The 21,357-nt window shown below is 43.4% G+C and overlaps 1 protein-coding gene across 1 annotated transcript in view; it reads right to left on the reverse strand.

Moving 5' to 3' along the window:
- RNF11 (ring finger protein 11) overlaps positions 1 to 18,803 on the reverse strand; it is a 37,657-nt gene extending 18,854 nt beyond the window's left edge. The window contains exon 1 of the mRNA XM_033226422.1: positions 18,207 to 18,803. Coding sequence (XP_033082313.1) covers positions 18,207 to 18,329 — 123 coding nt within the window. The 5' untranslated portion in view covers positions 18,330 to 18,803. The remainder of the gene's footprint in view (positions 1 to 18,206) is intronic.
- Positions 18,804 to 21,357: the final 2,554 nt, after the last annotated feature.

Genomic DNA, 21,357 nt, shown 5'->3' on the forward strand with positions numbered 1-21,357 from the left:
TTTTTTCTCCCAGAGTAAAGTTAGTAAGAGCCAACATATACTTATGTACTATTCATTTGAAAAAGGAACTAGGCTGGGTGCGGTGGCTCATGCCTGTAATCCCAGCACTTTGAGGGGCCACGGCAACCTGAAGTCAGGAGTTTCAGACCAGCCTGGCCAACGTGGTGAAACCCTGCCTTTACAAAAATACAAAAAAATGGCCAGGTGCAGTGGCTCATACCTGTAATCCCAGCACTTTGGGAGGACAAAGTGGGCGGATCACTTGAGTTTGGGAGTTTGAGACCTGCCTGGCCAACATAATGAAATCCCCTCTCTACTAAAAATACAAAAATTAGCCGGGAGTGGTAGCATGCACCTGTAATCTTAGCTACTTGGGAGGCGGCTAAGACAGGAGAATCGCTTGAACCCAGGGGATGGAGCTTGCAGTGAGCCGAGATCCTGCCACTGCACTCCAACCTAGGTGACAGAGCAAGACTCCATCTCAAAAATAAAAATAAAAATAAAAATTACAATTAAAAATACAAAAAAATTAGCTGAGTGTGGTGGCATGCACCTGTAGTCCTAGCTACTCAGGAGGCTGAGGCAGGAGAATTGCTTGAACCCAGGAGGCAGAGGTTGCAGTAAGCAGAGATTGTGCCAACGTACTACAGGCCTGGGTAACAGAGCAAGACTCCATCTCAAAAACAGAAAAAGAAAAAGGAATTCATCCAAGGAGCTAGCAAGGGATATCTAACTCTAATCAAGGAGACCATGTTTTATTCTTTGATTAAAAACAACAACAACAACCATAACTTAGTCAACAGAATTATCTCATGAATGTGCCAACACAAAGGGGGTTAAAGTTGTAGGCGGAACCCCCAATATTCACCAATGCCACATTTTGGTCACCAAAGAGGTATGCTTTGTTGTGGAACATACTTTTCCATGGTTTCAATAAATTATTTAGGATGATCTGGTTGTTTTATTGTGTAGAGCTTTAAAATCCTCACATTCTTTGATTTGGCAATTCCTTCCCTTTTTTTGCCAGAAATGGGACCTCACTATGTTGTCCAGGCTAGTCTCCAATTCCTAGGCTCAAGCAATATTCCCGCCTCCACATCCCAAAGTGTTAGGAATACAGGCATGAGTCATGGTGCCTGGCCAGATTTAGCAATTCCTAAAAAAATTTATACTAATAAAATATTCTAAAACAAGAAGTGTTTTATTGATTAAACATTCATACTATTATTTAAAATATCAAGAAAGCAAAAAATGAAGTGTTGAGCAAATTATAGCACCCTAAACATTATTCTTCATAAAATTTATGGCAGTGTATTTTATATCCATTTATCTACATCCCTCTCTAGAATGCGGGTACAGAGAACATGGAGATCACTGTATTTACCTTTGCATTCTAGGATCTAACACAATCTCTACTTTCCCTCTATTCTTTATTTCCTTTTTTTTTTTTTTTTTTTTAAAGAGACAAGATCTTGCTGTTGCTCAGGCTGCAGTGTAATGGTGTGATCATATCTCACTGTAACCTTGAGCTCCTGGGCTCAAGTGATCCTCCTGCCTCAACATTCCAAGTAGCTGGGACTACAGGTGCATGCCGCCACACTTGACTTTTTAAAATTATTTGTAGAGATGGGGTCTCGGTATGCTGCCCAGGCTGGTCTCAACCTCCTTGCCTTAAGGGATCCTCTCACCTTGGCATCCCAAAGTATTGAGATTATAGGCTTGAACCACTGTGCCCGGCCTTATTTTCTAAATATTATGCAGAGAACAACTACCATTCTTTTTTATTAGTAAAATATAATATACTTTAAACTCCTATAAATCAAGTTTTTAACAGACAGGTAACCCAATTAAAAACTGGACAAGGTCAGGCATGGTGGTTTGCATCTGTAAACCCAGAACATTGGGAGGCAGAGGCGGGCGGATCACAAGGTCAGGAGTTTGAGACCAGCCTGGCCGACATGCTGAAACCCCATCTCTACTAAAAATACAAAAAAATTAGTTTTTTTGAAACCCTGTCTCAAACACACACACACACACACACACACAAACTGGACAAAAGACTTCACAAAAGACAATAGCCAAAAGGCCAACAAGCATTTGAAAACATTCTTAACTCTAGTACTCATTGGGAAAATGCAAATTAAAACCACAATGAAATACAGTTGACCGTTAAAGATGGGGGTTAAGGGTCCCGACGCCCAGTGCAATTGCAAACCTTCATATAATTTTTTTTTTTTTTTTTTTTGAGACAGGGTTTCACTCCAGTTACCCAGACAGACTGGATTGCAATGATGCAATCTTGGCTTACTGCAACCTCCGCCTCCTAGGCTCAAGCAATTTTCCTGCTTCAGCCTCTCAAATAGCTGGGACTACAGGCGACTGCCACCACATATGGCTAACTTTTGTATTTTTTTTAGAAATGGGGTTTTGCTGTGTCGCCCAGGCTGGTCTCGAGTTCCTGAGCTCAAATGATCTGCTGTCTTGGCTTCCCAAGACATATACCTGGGATTACAGGTATATGCCCCATGCCTGGCCTAAATTTTGACTTCCCAAAAACTTAACTACTAATAAGCTACTTTTGACCAAAGAAGCCTTACAGATAACACAAATTTGATTAACCCATATTTCATATGTTACATGTATAACATATTACATTCTTATGAAATAAGCCAGAGGAAAGAATATTAGGAAAATCATAAGAGGAAATACATTTACAGGGCTATACTGTATTTTCTTTTTCTGTTTCTTTTTTTTTGCTTTGAGATGGAGTCTTGCTCTGTCACCCTGGCTGGAGTGCAGTGGAACAATCTTGGCTCACTGCAACCTCTGTCTCCTGGATTCAAGCAATTCTCTTGCCTCAGCCTCCTGAGTAGCTGGGATTACAGGCATGTGCTACCACACCCAGCTAATTTTTGTATTTTTAGTACAGTCAGGGTTTCACCATATTGGCCAGGCTCATCTCAAACTCCTGACCTCAAGTGATCCCCCCACCTAGACCTCCCAAAGTGCTGAGATTACAGGCGTGAGCCACCTCACCTGGCTCCAGCTAATTCTTTTGATTTTTTGTAAAGATGAGGTCTTGCTATGCTGCCCAGGCTGCCTCAAACTCCTGAGTTCAACTGATCCTCCTGCCTCAGCCTCCCAAAGGTGTGGAATGACAGGTATTAGCCACTATGCCCAGCCCAAATTTTAATTTTTTATAATAGATGTGAATGTTTTATGGTAGTAAATGATAAAACGGACTAGTATCTACATATTTTATGCATCCATCATGACACACCTTAATTTTTTGATATTTCAAAAAATGAGAATCACCTAAGTTGATTCAAATTGTCACAAATCTCAAAAATTCCAACATACTTGTCTAAACAAATTAGCACTGTAAGTGGACCCCTGCTGTTCAACTCTATGTTGTTCAAGGGTCAACTGCATTTCTATACTTCTACACACCTACTGTCTAAAATAAAACATCTACAATTCTGGAGATCTGTTGTATAACACAGTGACTACAGCTTAGCACAAAGTATTGTGTATACTTGAAAACTGTTATGAAAATACATCTTAAATATCCTCACAATAACAAATCATAACCGTGAGGTGAAGGATCTGTAAATTAGCTTGCCTGTGGTAATCATTTCACGATGTATACATATATTGAAACACCATGTTGTACATCATAAGTATATATAATTTTATCAATTATACTTCAAAGCTGAAAAAAGTTTCAAATATAAAGATTGACAATACCAGGTTCTGGTGAAGATGTGGCATAAATGAAACTCTTATATTGTCAGTACAAGCAGAAAATTAGGGCAACCACTTGGAAAACTATTTGGCAACTTTTTTTGAAACACATCAACCTGATAGATTGACAGGAAAATGATAAACAGGTACGTGTGAAAGCAAATACAGCAAAATGTTTACTGCAGAATCTAGGTGGTAGGAATGAATATGGGTATTCAAACAATTCTGTAAACTCTTATTTTTGAAAATTTCTGTAATAAAATGCTGCAGGAAAAACTATACACAAGGCTCCATTATCCAGTAACTCCATCCCTGGATATATATTCAAAATAGGTGCTCAGGTATAACATTCACAGCATCTTTCTTTATATGGCCAAAAATTGATTACTACCCGAATACACACAATGGAATGAATAAATAAAATGTGGTATATTTATACAATTTTGAATACTGCATAGCAATGAAAAAGAATGTGAACTACTGCCATTATGTAAGAACACAAATTTCACAAACAATGCTAGAATGTTATTCAGTTTGAAATTCAGGACCACACAAAACAAATATGGGTGATAGGAGGTCATACCAACCAACAATTACCTTTGGAAAAAAGCTACTAACTGTTGGAGGGGGCAGGAGGGAGCCTTTTGGGGGCGTGGAAATAGACTATATTATAGTTGTGGCTGTATTTTGCAAGTGCACCAGGCTATGTAATTAAGAAACCTGCTGGGTGCAGTGGCTCATACCTGTAAACCCAGAGCTTTGGGAGGCTGAGACAGGAAGATCACTTGAGCCCATTGTCATCCTGGGCAACACAGCGAGAGCCCTATCCCAACCAATCGACCAATCAATCAGTCAATCAAAAGAAACTTAAGATATTCTGTTAAAGACACACTAGTTTCTGTATATTACATTTTAATTAAAATTGATACACACACACACTTTTACTGTACAAAATTACACAATTCAATGACCTCCAAATTCATGTCTACCATCTAATGATTAGTCCCACCCGACTGACTCCAAAATCCTTGAACACGAAAATCCTCAGGTGCCCAAGTCCCTTATAAAATGGCATATTTGCATATAACCTGTATACCCTCCCATATACTTTAAATCATCACTAGATTACTTATAATACCTAATTCAATGCTACATAATAGTGACACTATATTTTTTTATTTGTATTATCTCTTGTATTATTTTTTATTGTTTTCTTTCCCAAATATTTTCTGTGATTGGATGGATCAGAGGATGTGGAACCTGTGAATAGAGAAGGCTATCTTTTTGGCTCCAAGCTCCACCACTCAATTTAATCAGGGCAGTTCTGTTGTTTTTATTCATTTTTTATACTCAAGTTCCAAGTAAGATTATCCCAAGGATTCAGAAGCTAAAAAGTACATTTGTGATTCACTGCCCTATCACAAACTGATCACATGACTTCAAAACTATATACCAAACAATCTAATACTTGATTACCTACTATTTCATGCTGACCTCATAGCTGCTTCATGTCTTGTTCCTTAACTGTAGGCTCCTAGGGGTAAGAGACTCATTATTTCTCCTTTCCCTGTGGAGCTTATAACATACTTGCTAACTGATAGAAGAAACTAGAGGCCGGGTGCGGTGGCTCACGCCAGTAATCCCAACACTTTGGGAGGCCGAGGTGAGCGGATCACCTGAGGTCGGGAGTTTGAGACCAGTCTGACATGGAGAAACCCTGTCTCTACTAAAAACACAAAATTAGCCAGGCATGGTGGCACATGCCTCTAATCCCAGCTACCCAGGAGGCTGAGGCAGGAGAATCGCTTGAACCCGGGAGGCGGAGGTTGCAGTGAGCCAAGATGGTGCCACTGCACTCCAGCCAGGGTGACAGAGCAAGATTCCATCTCAAAGCAAAAAAAAAAAAAAAAAAGAGAGAAAAGAAACAGAAAAAGAAAATACAGTATAGCACTGTAAATGTATTTTCTCGAGACATTGCACTCCAACTTGGGCAACAAGAGCGAAACTCGGTCTCAAAAAAAAAAAAAAAAGGAAACTAGGTATCAAGCATACTATTTCTTACCCTTAAGGCCTCACTACTCAGTTACGGTAAACTGCTTCTTTTTCTTCCACAAAAGAAAGGTTTAAACTGTTATACAAAATTACATGTAACTTTAACTAACCGGGTCAGTTATAAAGTCTCACTCTTCTTAAAGCCATTCAACTTTATGAGTGTTCAGAAAATTTTAAGAATTTTAGAAGCAAATATATTTGGAGGGTTGCTTTCTTTATTCTTACACTTTCATATCCTTTAGTTACCTTGCAGTATGTTTTCTAGATTAAGTAACAAGATAATTACTCATTTGGCCTCTGGGAGTACACTCTAGGCTAGCAATTTAATTAAAAGATAGGGACACACGCATTCATATGAAATTTTAAGTACCCATTGTCAAAACAAGGAACTCAACTAAGAGTTCAAAAGGCCAATTTGAATATAAAAAGCAATAGGTCAAGCAAATTCTCCAAAAGGATAAAATATATTTACTTCTCCCTTATCACTTTACTTTTTTTAATTTTTTTTATTTTTTTTAAATTTTTTTATTTTTGAGACGGAGTCTCGCTCTGTCGCCCGGGCTGGAGTGCAGTGGCCGGATCTCAGCTCACTGCAAGCTCCGCCTCCCGGGTTTACGCCATTCTCCTGCCTCAGCCTCCCGAGTAGCTGGGACTACAGGTGCCCACCACCTCGCCCGGCTAGATTTTTGTATTTTTTTTAGTAGAGACGGGGTTTCACCGTGTTAGCCAGGATGGTCTCGATCTCCTGACCTCGTGATCCACCCGTCTCGGCCTCCCAAAGTGCTGGGATTACAGGCTTGAGCCACCGCGCCCGGCCTTTTATCACTTTACTTTTCAACTTTGGCCAGGCCTAGTGGCTCATGCCTGTTATTCCAGCACTCTGGGAGGGTGAGGCGGGAGGACCGCTTGGGGCCAGGAGGTCAAGACCAGCCTGGCCAACACAATGAGCCACTGTCTCTACAAAACAAAACAAACACATACTTCCATTTAACCTGAGGAACCTAACTGAAGACAAAAAAACCCACACACTTTGACTGGATGTGGTAGCATGAGTCTGTGGTCCCAGCTGAACCTGGCTCAGTCAGTGGAGGCTGAACCAGGAGGATGGCTTAAGTTCAAGAGTTTGAGGCTGTAGTGTGCTATGATCACACCTGTGAAGAGCCACTGCACTCCAGCCTGGGCAACAAGGTGAAACTCCGTCTCTGAAAAAAATAACTAAACACTGCAGCTATCTAAGCCAGCTTTTCCTCAGCCTTTCACTCACATTTCCACCCAGACTTCTCTCACCACCTCACTCTCACTTTCATTTAGATCACAGGTGAAAAAAGCCTGAACTCTGAGCATGTTAAAAATACCACACAATATTTGTTAATTCAATATTGAAAGTTACTGGTAAGGAATCAACTTTTTACAGCCATTTATTTATTTATTTATTTAGTTAGTTAGTTAGTTAGTTAGTTATAAGAGATAAGGTCTCACTCTGCTGCCCAGGCTGGAATGCAATGGCTCAATCATAACTCACTGCAGCCTCGAACTCCTGGACTCAGGTAACCCTCCTGCCTCAGCTTCCTGGTTAGTTGGGACCAAAGGCACAAGCCACCATGCCCAGCTCCAATTTTTTAGTGTATAGTTCAGTGGTATCACATATATTCATAAAGTTATGCAGCCATTACCACCATCCATCTCCAGAACTTTTCATCTTATATAACAGAAAACTCTACCCACTAAACAATAACTCTCCACTTACAGACTAAATTTTTTCTTATAGAAATGGGAGTCTCACTGTGTTGCCTAGGCTGGTCTCAAATTCCTGGACACAAGCAATCCTCCTGCCTCAGCCTCCCAAAGCGCTGAGATTACAGGTGTGAGCCACCACACCTGGCCTTCCCCATGCGCCCATTCACTCAGTTGCCCAGGCTGGAGTACAATGGTGCCATCACAGCTCAACGTACCTTCCAACTCCTGAGCTCAAGCATTCCTTCTGCCTCAGCCTCCTGAGTCGCTGGGACTACAGGCATGTGCCAACACACCTAATTTTTTTTTTTTTTGTAGAGACAAGATCTCGCTATGTTGCCCAGGCTGGTTTCGAACTCCTGGGCTCAATCCTCCCCACTTGGCCTTCCAAAGTGCTGGTAGCACAGGAATGAGCCATTGCATGCAGCTTGTCTTCTATTTTTCTTTTTGAGATGGAGTTTCACTCTTGTTGCCCAGGCTGGAGTGCAATAGCACAACCTAGCCTCAATGCAACCTCCACCTCTGGGTTCAAGAGATTCTCCTGCCTCAGCCTCCCAAGTAACTGGGATTACAGGCATGTGCCACCACGCCCAGCTAATTTTGTATTTTTAGTAGAGACGGGATTTCTCTATGTTGGTCAGGCTGGTCTCAAACTCCAAACCTCAGGTGACCCACCCACCTTGGCCTCCCAAAGTACTGAGATTACAGGTGTGAGCCACTGTGCCTGGCCTCTTGTCTTCTTTCTTGACTGTGTCTCAGCCAAGGCAAATTTGCAAATGAAGAGGGAAGTGACAAGAGGTTGACTGTAGATACAATCAGAATTAGAGATGTGTTTTATTTCTTTTCTTGCATTTGCGAATATGTCTTTTATGTATTACCTTACTTCAGGTACAGAGTTAGGTACAGAGTTATTTCTGTCTGCATCCATATAGGTTATTGAAAATAGGCTGTTGGTGGCTGGCCCAGTGGCTCATGCCTGTAATCTGAGCACTCTAGGAGGCCTAGGTGGGTGGATCACGAGGTCAGGAGTTCAAGACCAGCCTGGCCAACACGGTGAAACCCCATCTCTACTAAAAGTAAAAAAATTAGCCAGGCATGATGGCAGGCGCCTGTAATCCCACCTACCCAGGAGGCCCAGACAGCAGAATCACTTGAACCCAGGTGGCAGAAGTTGCAGTGGACTGAGACTGCACCACTGTACTCCAGCCTGGGCAACAGAGTAAGACTCCAACTCCAAAAAAAAAAAAAAAAAAAGGCTGTTGGCTGGGCATGGTGGCTCACACTTATAATCCCAGCACTTTGGGAGGCCGAGGTGGGTGGACTGCTTGAGCTCAGGAGTTTGAGACCAGTCTGGGCAATATTAGTGAGACCCTGTCTCTACTAAAACTACAAAAAATAGCTGGGTGTGGTGGTATGCATCTGTAGCCCCAGCTAATCAGGAGACTGAGGTGGGAGGATTGCTTGATCCCTGTCTCTACAAAAAATAAAAATTAGCCAGGCAAGGTGGTGCACGCCTGTAGTCCCAGCTACTCAAGAGGCTGATGTGGGAGGGTGGCTTGAGCCCGTGAGGTTGAGACTGCAGTAAGCCATGATCATGCCACTACACTCAGTCTAGGCAACAGAGTAAGATTTCGTCTCAAAGAAAGAAAAAGAATCCCAATCTACCTAAGTATTTATATTAAAACTTTTGAAGATCAAAATTCTGCAACAAAGGTTTCTACTAAGTATTACCTAAAAAATATTTTAAGAAAATCAAGTGCTCAGATCTTATGTACCAAGTAACTCACCATCCCATCTTCTCAAGTTACCCTATAATTAGCTCTAGAATTAAACTCTGAACACAGACTGTCTTACTCCTAATGATGCATACAATCTTAAAGCCAAAAAATCAGCCTTTATTAAAGTGCATTCAGATTGAGAGGTCAGGCAGAAACAAAGAAAAAACCCGCAACAATGCGGTCACACAAATAACAAATAACTGGTTACTTATTTATAAGTCACCTAGGCAAGCTGAACTTCATAGAACACAAAACCAAATTCAAAAAATATATAATGAAATTAACTCTCCCAGAGCTCTACATACTTTATAAATTAGGATAGGCCAAACACTAAAGCACAGGATTCTGGGAATGTTTAATAGACACTAACAACCATACAATCACACACTCTTACAGCAAAATTGCTGATCATGACATTCACTAAAGTGTAAGTGCCTGCTATGTGAAAACTGTAGTTCTAGCAATGCGAAAATGAACCAGACTTGAATTCTAAAAGAGCAGATGTGACACTATCACAAATAATTAAAATTAAAAGGGTAAAATGTCCTAAGAATGGTGCACAAAGTAATAAAGGAGTTCAGATTAAGAAAAGTATATGTAGGAGAAATCAGAATTCGTGGATTCTTGGCATTTGAACTGGGCCCTGAATATTAGAAATGAGACTGGGAAGGATTAAGGAAGAACATTCTGGGCAATGGGTATAGAATGGGCAAAGAGAGGAAAGCAGAAGACATATATGGAATACAGCAAACTGTTCTTTTTTTTTTTTTTTTTTTTTTTGAGACGGAGTCTCGCTCTGTTGCCCGGGCTGGAGTGCAGTGGCCGGATCTCAGCTCACTGCAAGCTCCGCCTCCCGGGTTCACGCCATTCTCCTGCCTCAGCCTCCCAAGTAGCTGGGACTACAGGCGCCCGCCACCTCGCCCGGCTAGCTTTTTGTATTTTTTAGTAGAGACGGGGTTTCACCGTGTTAGCCAGGATGGTCTCGATCTCCTGACCTCGTGATCCGCCCGTCTCGGCCTCCCAAAGTGCTGGGATTACAGGCTTGAGCCACCGCGCCCGGCCCAAACTGTTCTGCATGACTGGAGTATACAGGTTGTATAAAAGAAAGCACAAGGCTATGAAGAGCTGAAAAAGTATACACAGAGCCAAATCCTGACTTTGAATGCTAAGTCAGATATCTTCAGTGGTTAGTTATAATAAAGAATCATTAAGGGCCGGGCATGGTGGCTCACGCCTGTAATCCCAGCACTTTGGGAGGCCAAGGAGGGTGGATTACCTGAGGTTAGGAGTTGCACAGAAGCCTGACCAATACGGTGAAACCCCACCTCTATTAAAAACACAAAAATTAGCTGGGTGTGGTGGCGCATGCCTGTAATCCCAGCTACTCGGGAGGCTGAGACAGGAGAATTGCTTGGACCTGAGAGGCGAAGGTTGCAGTGAGCTGAGGTGACACCACTGCACTCCAGCCTGGGCAACAGAGTGAGACTGTGTTTCAAAAAAAAAAAAAGAATCATTAAGGATTACGAGGCAAGCGATCTGATCAGGGATGAAATTTATCTGGCAACATGGAATGAAATGAATGAGGAGGGGACATCAATTATGTTGCTATAAGAACTGATGAGGACTTCAATTATGATGGTGACCTTACAAGGTGAAGAAGGCACAGTTCTAAGTTAGTCTATCATCAAATATTCATTGAGTGTCTACAATATGGAAGGTAACATTCTACTCCACTAAGATATCTTACAAGTTTAATGTATCATTCTCATTCTTGAGGAAATTGTGATGTGGAAAAATAACTGTTAAAGCAACAAAAGCTAATAAGGCAATATTTCCAGATAAATGTTACAAACACAAAACAAATCGTACATGACAAATCAGCAGTGAGAGGAAAAAAATGGTCAGTGAAGGCTTTATTAACAAAGGTGGAGTGAGTTGATCTGCCCCTCAATAAGAAGGCTGAACTTCTTGAACATGAAGGGAAGGGATAAAACTTCACAAAGGTAAACTGTTAAAAGCTGAATAATTTGTATAATAAGGCCAAGATATGTGAAATAAATTTGGGGATATTTTCCACCAAAATGTTAAACAAAATGCTAATAAGAAAAAAACAACGCTTTATCTAAATTTAATTTTGTGAGTTATCAGGAAAATAAGGCATTAATATATACCATTACAGGCAGGGCACAGTGACTCACATACTTAATCCCAACACTGGGAGGCATGGTGGGAGGATCAGTTGAGCCCAGGGGTTTGAAACTAGCCTGGGCAAAGTGAGGCTCCATCTCTAAAAAAAAGCCCATTCCCCACAAAACATTATAGCTTTGCATGCTTAAAAATAACCATTACATTCTAGATTTTTTATAAGGAAGGGGGTTATTTTTAGTGCATTCTACGGGATAAACCAATCCTTTTAACAAGAAAAGAAGGTTTTTGTTTTTGTTTGGCATTTTAATAGAGATGGGGTCTCACTTTGTTGCCCAGACTGTTCTCGAATTCCTGGGGTCAAATGATCCTCCTGCTTTGGCCACCTAAGTGTTGGGATGACAGGCATGAGCCACTGTGCCCGGCCAAAAAAAAAAAAAAAGAAAGCTTTATGCAGGTGCAATTTGAAATATCCAAAATGTTACATTTTCTTATTTGTCAAAAAAGCTCCCCAACACAATCTGATAAATCCTTTCCTTCTTCATATTTTACATGTAAGCGGCAGAGTCAGAATTTGAACACAGGACCATCTGACTCTAAAAGCAGAGCTATACTTGCATTCAATGCTATACAAACTTAGGATTTTAAAATTTCAAATGTATTAATCAAAAAGTATAGGTCAGGGAAGAAGAATGGCGAATCTCAAACTATATAATTACCGCAAAATTGAGAGGTATCTACCCTTCTTTTTACATATTCAGATTAGAAAGTGTAACATGGTTTGTTGTTCAATGAATATTATGCTCTTTTAACAGAGTGCCTCCCTCAAATGAGCACATAACAAAGCTCACAGTGACAGAGGGGAACCTCAAACTGTTTTACATATGTCTTTCAGGACTGGGCTGCCTACCTGGCCTCCCCCTCTCATGGACCTCCCTCCTTCACCCTTTCCTGGCTTATCCTCCCACTCACTGTCCTTCCAAGACTGCCTTGGCTGGGCATATTTCCTCTGTATTCTTTTTAAACATTTACGAATATGGGAGTTGGGTGGAGGGTGCGACAAATTTGTTTCTACTTTCTAATTCGATAAACACCCTAAATACTTCAAGGATAGAGATTCAAGTACTTCCTTTTTCTCCCCCAAGTACTGTACCATTACATAAATATCTTGTGGTGATATATATACAGGGCAAAACCCCCTAAATCACTAAATACATTAGTTTAAACCAATGACTGTATTTAATATTACTGGAATTTGACTTTTTGGATTCCTTAAAACTGATCTACAACAGCCAGACACAGTGGTATACCCCTATAGTCCCAGCTACTCAGGGGACTGAAGCCACAGGATCCTTTGGAGACCTGGAGGTGGAGGCTGCAATGCACTATAATTGCACCTGCACTCCAGCCTGGGCAACACAGCAAGACTTCATCTCTAAAGGAAATAATTTTTTTTTAAAAACCTAAGCCAGGCAGAGTAGAAGCGCACCTGTAACCCTAGTTACTCAAGAGGCTGAGGCAGGAGTATCCCTTGAGCCCAGGAGTTTGAGACTAGCAACATAATGAGACCCTGTTGCTATTTTTTAAATTTAAAAAATATAAACGGCAGGTGCAGGGGCTCACGCCTGTAATCCCAGTACTTTGGGAGGCCAAGGCAGTCAGATCACCTGAAGTCAGGAGTTTGAGACCAGCCTGGTCAACATGGCGAACCTCCATTTCTACCAAAAGTACAAAAATTAGCTGGCCTTGGTGGCACATGCCTGTAGTCCCAACTACTTGAGAGACTGAGGCAGGAGAATCACTTGAACCCAGGAGGTGGAGCCAAGATCGCACCACTGCACTCTAGCTGGGCAACAGGGCGAGACTTGGTCTCAAAAAAGAGAAAACAAGAAAAACCCAAACATATATATACAGAGAGAGATCAGCCTGGGTAACACAGGGAGGCCCAGTCACAAAACAAAAAAACAAAACAAAAAACAACAACAAAAAACTGATCAACAATATAGAAGCAAAAATGGCACTAGGAAAACGCAGAGTTCTTACAAGCAGTTCAAGTATACTTGCCTCAAATACATTAGTTCATTTAAAAGAAATCTATTCATTCATTCAACCAAATTACTGAATGCCTAATATGTGCCAGGCGCTGTTATAAGTACTTAGGAAACACCAATTAAAAAAAAAAAAATCGGCTGGGCACGGTGGCTCATGCCTGAAATCCCAGCACTTTGGGAGGCAAAAGGCAGATGGATCACGAGGTCAGGAAATCGAGGCCATCCTGGCTAACATGGTGATACCCCCGTCTCTATTAAAAATACAAAAAATTAGCTGGGCGTGGTGGTGGGCGCCTGTAGTCCCAGTTACTTGGGAAGCTGACGCAGGAGAATGGCGTGAACCCGGGAGGCGGAGCTTGCAGTGAGCTGAGATCACACCACTGCACTCCAGCCTGGGCAACAGAGCCAGACTCCTCAAAAATAAATAAATAAATAAATCCCCTTTCCTCTTTTCTATCTAGTGGGAGAAGACAGATGATAGACAATGTAACTTTCTAACTTGTGTTAGAAAGTAACAAATAGTATTGGGAGGGAAAAACAGAACAGGGTGAGAGGGACTTCCAGGGTATTAGGACAGGTTGCACTTTCAAATAGGGTGGTCAGAGAAGGTTTAAGGTGGCATTTGAGAAAAGACTTGAAGGAGGTGAGGGAGTAAGTCAGCCATGAAATCTGGGGAAGAGTACTCCAGACATAATAAGGAGGACAAAGGTCCTAGAATAGCAATGAGGCCAGGGAAGCTGGAGGGAAGCCAACAAAGGGGTTAGCTGTAGGTGTCAAGGGACATGTGTGGAAACATGGGGTACAGATTATGTACGGTTTATGGGACACTATAAGGAATCTGATTTTTACTTTGAATGAGACAAGGATCCACAAAGGGTTGGGCAGACTGTAGAGTTCAGTTTTAAAAAAATATGGCTGTTGTGTTGAGGGCAGGCCTTAGCAAGGACAAGAGTGAAAGCAGGGAGACTAGTTAGGAGGCTACAAAAGAAACTATGGAAAGAAATATGCACAAACTTGGATCATAATAGTGCAGGGGGTTTACTTTTAGGCAAAAACAAATTTGTCAGATGTTAATAGGAAATAAATGGAACTGGCTCTTGTCATTATATGTACATTGTACATATAAAGCAGCAAACAATGACATCTTTTAACTTCTCACCTCAAGAGAACATGTTCCTTTACAATCAGCTATTCACTGTTAATTACATACAATTTGTTGAAAAGGTTACTTTTATCAACTGAAAGTATTATAAATCTGCTGTGTGAGGTAGCTCATGCCTGTAATTCCAGTCTTTGGGAGGCTAAGGGAGGAGGATCACCTGAAGCCAGGAGTTTGAGGCTGCCAAGTGAGCAATCCACTCTAACCTGGATGACAGAGGGAGATTCCCAACTCAAACAAATGAATAAATAACTGTGGACTGCTGTTTCTCAGATCATCTAAAATAACCATTCCTAAAACAGATCTTACTTCTTTGGGGGTGGGGGACAATACTTTTTCTCCAAAATTTTCTTTTTATGCTTCCATCTTTTTTTTTTTTTTGAGTCAGAGTCTCACTCTGCTGCCCAGGCTGGAGTGCTGTGGCCGGATCTCAGCTCACTGCAAGCTCCGCCTCCTGGGTTCACGCCATTTTCCTGCCTCAGCCTCCCGAGTAGCTGGGACTACAGGCGACCGCCACCTCGCCCGGCTAATTTTTTGTATTTTTTAGTAGAGACGGGGTTTCACCGTGTTAGCCAGGATGGTCTGGATCTCCTAACCTCGTGATCCGCCCGTCTCGGCCTCCCAAAGTGCTGGGATTACAGGCTTGAGCCACCGCGCCCGGCCAATGCTTCCATCTTTTAAAGTAATTTTCTTACAATTGATACTGAATTTGTATATTAGTCTGCGTCATTCACTTCAGGAAAGCGCAACCATAAAAAACTCCCACTGTCAAAAATATAACATTTCCAAAAAAAGTTCCTTCATGACACCAAAAACCCCTCATCCCTCATCATCATCTAGTTCTTCTGGAAAAGGCAAACACAGTTTCCATAAATTCTAGTACCTTTAATAGTACAATTATCATAAGGATAGGAGAAAGAGAACAAGTCAAAGATATTCAATTTGCCTGGAAAGAAAGGGGATAGGAGGCAGGAGAATTGCTTGAGGCCAGGAGTTCAAGACCAGCCTAGGCAACATAGGAGCCCCTGTCTCTATTTTTTTAAAAAAGAAGGGGGTGAGGGTAGGGAGCATAAGAGATTTTTTTTTTTTTTTTTTTGAGGCGGAGTCTCGCTCTGTCGCCCGGACTGGAGTGCAGTGGCCAGATCTCAGCTCACTGCAAGCTCCGCCTCCCGGGTTCACTCCATTCTCCTGCCTCAGCCTCCCAAGTAGCGGGGACTACAGGCGCCCGCCACCTCGCCCGGCTAGTTTTTGTATTTTTAGTAGAGACGGGGTTTCACCGTGTTAGCCAGGATGGTCTCGATCTCCTGACCTCGTGATCCGCCCGTCTCGGCCTCCCAAAGTGCTGGGATTACAGGCTTGAGCCACCGCGCCCGGCCAAGAGATTTTAAAATAAAAACTTCAAGCCAGATGCGGTGGCTCACGTCTGTAATCCCAGCACTTTGGGAGACCGCGGTGGGTGAACTGCTTGAGGTCAGGAGTTCAAGACCAGCCTGACCAACATGGTGAAACCCTGTCTCTACTAAAAATACAAAAATTAGCTAGGCGTGGTGGCACATGCCTGTAATCCCAGCTACTCAGGAGGCTGAAGCAGCAAGAATCACTAGAACCCGGGAGGCAGAGGTTGCAGTGAGCAGTGAGATCATGCCACTGCACTCCAGCAAGGGCGACAGAGCGAGACTCCGTCTCATTAAAAAAAAAAAAAAAAAATGAAATAAGCACTCTTGTTGTATAGTAAATATAGAGGGGAAAGAGAGTGAGGGATAAACATAGCTTGCTTGCTTCACTCAAAAGTACTTGTAAAGACACCCAGATTCAGCTTTGATTTTTAAGAGACTACCCTTGTGACAACTTACTTTGGAAAAAATAGTTGTGTAAATACAGAAAATACTAAATTCAACTTCATTAATTAATTCAACATTTAGGTGCTTATGTGCCAGAAACTGAGTGAGGGGAGAGTCCTTGTTCTCAAGGGCTTTTACTTGTAATCTATCTCCCGGTTACTGAGTACCTACTGAGGCAGATGCCAGGGATACAACAGCAAACCGGAAACACAGATTCTCTACCTTCATGCAGCTTGTACTGAAGGAGGTGAATGCAAGGATGAGATATACATCTAACAAAGGTACAACACTAAAGTGTTATAGATATTGCTTATGGAAGTGTAGAGGTTTCACTGGGGACGCAAGGGATTTGGGCTGGGAGGAAAGGGAATGCTGGGACTTCAAATATGAAAGCTGAGTTCTCAAAGAGGATTAGATGTCCACCTGGCTGACCTGGGGGAAGGGCTCCAAGCAGACAGGAACTGGAGCAAAACAAAGGTGTGAACAGCATGGTGTATTTGGTAGGCCTGGAATACAGAATGTAAGAGAGAAGTCACGGAGGCTTCTGTATACCACAATCAAGACTGGACTTTACTGGTATATACGAAATGCCCCAGAAGAATTTTATTCAGAAAACCAGCATATATGATCAGGTTTTTCTGGTGTGATGAGACATTGGTTTACACAGGAATGAGAAAAGAAAACACTAGATAATGATGTCATCACATGGAACAACAAAGGAGCCTGCCAAGTCAGAAAACTAAACTCTTCAGGAAAAAATTAAGTACTACTACTACTGAAGCCCTCTGGAAAAGGTTGTATTCAAGATCATCTAAAATGGAAAAAGTACAGGAAAGGTTTTCAAACATGTATTATGGATTATAGCATCCACATACCTATTTAGAGTTTAAGAGGTCTTCACTCGAATTCTGCAACACATCTGGGACTACTGATTGTTGTACAAAAAGCAGTAAAACATATTCAGGAGAGTCTTTGATACAAAGGGAGAACACGAGTAACCGAAGGAATTTCCCAAGCTAGGTTTAAAGGTTTCCAAAGTTGAAGCTAATCAAGTTTTCTTAAGTCAGCACGTTTAAAAGGTGTGTCATATGGGTGGAGCAAAAGGAGGAGGGATTAAAATTAATATATATATATATATATATATACACACACAAAAACAAGTAACTCGATGTCGCTAGGGTTAAAATCACCACTTGGAGATCCGTCTCCCAAGCAGAGGCAGAAATGAAGACCTGCCAGATCCAATTAACAAAAGACGAGGGAGGGGGTAAGAGGATGACCACACATGAAAACATAAATGGGGCGGGGGGGGGGGTGGTGCTTGGCAACCACCTATCCAGAACCCATAATCCAGTTGGCGGTGCGATGAGGAAATCATACGATTCAGACATAAAGGCAGGAAAATGTCACTCCCAAACTCCACAAGCGAACCACCAGACACTGGCCAAGGGGATGTGATCACATACTCTGATCCCAGAACTCAAGGGCAGAGAGTATCATCCCCACACGGTGCCCGAGGGGAGGCGAAGAATCAACCCTATTCTGAGATCAGAGAGTAAATGCCCTCAGATCCAGCCCTAAGGGGGTCAATGCCGCCCAGGCCAGGCCTTGCCGAAGCCAGGGGCAGAGACGGCCCCGAAGCCCCGTCAACCTCCACCAGAGCTGCCTCTACTTGCTCCCCCCAACACACACCCTCCCCTACCTGATATGGCGGCGGCGGCTCCTGATCCGGCTCCGTCCCCTCGCCAAAGCTAGCCCGGTCGGACTGAGACTCGTGAAGCAGGGAGATGTCATCCGAGGTGGGGGATTTGAGGCAGTTCCCCATCTTCTGGAGCTGGGGTGCGTGATCTGGGGGAGGAGAAAGCAGCGGTGGGGTCGTTCGCACGCTCCGCGGTCCGCCTCGGTTGGCAAGGTGGGGTCGGGCGGCAGGCCGGGGATCAGGCGGAGGCGACTCCACCGCCCCACGGTGCCGCCAAGGGGCCGCTCATGCCAGCCCCCGGGGGTGGGGGCTCAAGGCTGGGCCGCGGGCTCCGCTGGGGTCGCGGCGTTTGCCTCCTGCGAGGCAGCGATGGGGGGGGGGGCGGGGAGACGAAGCACTTCCCCACCCCGCCCCCCCGCGGGGCGGCGGCGGCCACGGAGCTGCTGGGCCTAATCCAGGTCAGCAGGGGGGGGGCGCGGCCGTCGCGGCTGCCTCAGCTGCTGCCTCAGCTGCTGCTGCCCCCGCTGACGCCGGAGCCACGGCCGCGGGCCTCATCCTACTCCGCCTCAGCGCGGCAGCGGCGGCCAGAACGAGGCCGGCTCCGGTCCTGCGTCATCGCGCAGTGCGTGCTCTGGTTCCGCCCCCAGCGGCGGGAGGCGAGGGCGGCTCCGGCGGCTCCCATCCCCCTCTCCACCAGCAGCTGTTCACCGTCCTGCGTCAATTTTTGCTGGTCTCTGACTGCTTGGCTCCGTACCTGACTCCGAAACCAATCTCTCGTCTCCCGCGCCTCCCCACATTCGTTGCTCCCGCCCCGTCTAAGGCTCAGTTCTTACCTGTGCACTGCCTGACAATCTTCTCACCACCCTCCACGAGGCGGTCTATTTATATAAACCCATATCGGAATGGATCAGGCCCATGATTAAAATGTTAAAAGGCTTCCCTTTTATCCCATCAGAATAAAGTCCTAGCTCGCTAGTGAACCCTCCCTACCTCTCCAATCATGTCCTTTTCTTCCCACATCACAGCCGGAGAGATTCTTCTTCCAGTTATATATCAGATTGTTCATTTCTTTCCAGTCCCAGCACCAAAGTCCAAGCCACCATCATCTTTCACCTTGACTTCTGCAATAGACTCTCAGCTGTTTCTGAGTTCATCATTGCCCACATCCAATTCACTGTTGGCGCAGTTGACAGAATTATCTTTTTAAAATTTAAATCGGATCATGTCATTCTCCTGTTAAAACCTTCAATGTCTCCTCAAGGCTGTCCTTAAAACAATCCCTAAATGGTTTACAAATCTGACTCCCTTTCAATCTCATTATCAGCATTGTCACCTCTTTCTCAAATTCTAAACTAGGCTCTCTAAAATGCTTTTCGTTATCTGGAATACTATTGCCTCTGCCTGAAGCCTACGTCCATATTGTTTCTCTCACAGAAACCCGCTTCTCTCCACTCCCAACCTTTCTGCTTCTTATCAGGCTAATCATTATTCTCAGGAATCCCTCTGGATGCAACTTCATTTCCCCTGGGGAGACTCTCCCGACCCTCCAGTCTGGGTTAGTCGCTTCCTCTGTGCTCTCACACAGCCCGATCAAGCTGAATCATCTGTCCCTCTGTGCAAGGCTGGCACACTGCCCAAGGTAGAGTATGCTCTCTCCTTGGTTCAATGAACAGCTCAAACAACATATGCAAAAGAAGGAAGCAAGAAGGATGACAGTGCTCCTGATAGACGTTCATTCAACAGGTGGATCTTGACTGCCTTTCGTTTTATTCATCATTTACTGAATTTGTGTGTGCATGTGTATACCAGAACCCACGCTAAGGACTGGGGAAAAGGATGATCACACCTGGCTTGTTGCTGATAGAGCCCAGAGACCACCTGGGAAGACAAGTAATCAGATGAGTCCTAAGCCCACACCCTGCCACGGACCCCAAGGTTTTTAGAGGAACCAGAAGACAGCAATTAGTTCATTTGAGGAACAGAAAGGATTCTTAGAGGTAGGGCTATATTAAACTTGAATGGGTCTGAACACTCTTACTCTGCAGTCCCTATTCTACGAAGTCACTATCTTATTTAAATGCACTCAAATTCCACATTAAATATCACCTTTTTGATATAAAATTTTTGAAAAGACTCATAGTTTTGGGCTGGGTGTGGTGGCTTAAGTCTGTAATCCCAGCACTTTGGGAGGTTGAGGCAGGTGGATCACTTGAGGTCAGGGATTTGAGACCAGCCTGGCCAACACGATGAAACCCCATCTCTACTAAAAATACAAAAATTAGCCAGGTGTGGTGGTGCACACCTGTAGTCCCAGCTACTCGGGAGGCTGAGGCAGGAAAACCGCTTGAACTTGGGAGGTGGAGGTTGCAGTGCAGTGAGCGGAGATTGTACCACTGCACTCTAGCCTGGGTGAGGGAGTGAGTAAGACTCAGTCCCCCCCAAAAAAAAGGAAGGAGAAAGAGAAACACAGAGAGAGAAGGGAGGAGGGAGGGAGGATGGAAGGAAAGAAGGAAGGGAGAGAAAGAGGAAAGAAAGAAAAGAAGGAAGGAAGGAAGGAAGGAAAGGAAGGAAAGAAGGAAAAGAAGGAAGGAAGGAATGAACTGACTCATGATTTTGGTTTTGGAATTGTTGAGCTTCCGGGAACTCATTTAATTTATGACTAGCTAAATTTACCAGAAATCAGAGGTATTCTGGAATTTTTACAAAGTCAGAAAATTTATCCCACAAATTATTATCACACCTAAAGAAATTTTTATTAATAATAATTTATAAAATTATTTGACATAATATTTACACAGTGCTAGAATTTGTAGACATTGTTTGTTTTTGGAGACAGGGTCTCACTCTGTCACCCAGGCTGACTTGATTGAGGCTCACTGCAGCTTCAACCTCCTGGGCTCAGGTGATCCTCCTGCTTCAGGCCTCTTCAGTAACTAGAACTACAGGTGCACGCCACCATGCTTTGCATTTGTTTTTGTTTTTGTTTTTGGTAGAGATGAGGTCTTGCCATGTTGCCCAGGCTGGTCTCGAACTCCTGGGGTGAAGCGGTCCTCCTGCCTCAGCCTCCCAAAGTACTGGAATTACAGGTGTGAGCCACTGTATGCCTGGCCAGACATAGATTTATTAATTTAATTTTTTTTTTTAACTTTTGAGA

This window comes from Trachypithecus francoisi, unplaced genomic scaffold (assembly GCF_009764315.1).
Source record: "Trachypithecus francoisi isolate TF-2019V2 unplaced genomic scaffold, Tfra_2.0 Lachesis_group12, whole genome shotgun sequence".
NCBI classification, from domain to species: domain Eukaryota; kingdom Metazoa; phylum Chordata; class Mammalia; order Primates; family Cercopithecidae; genus Trachypithecus; species Trachypithecus francoisi.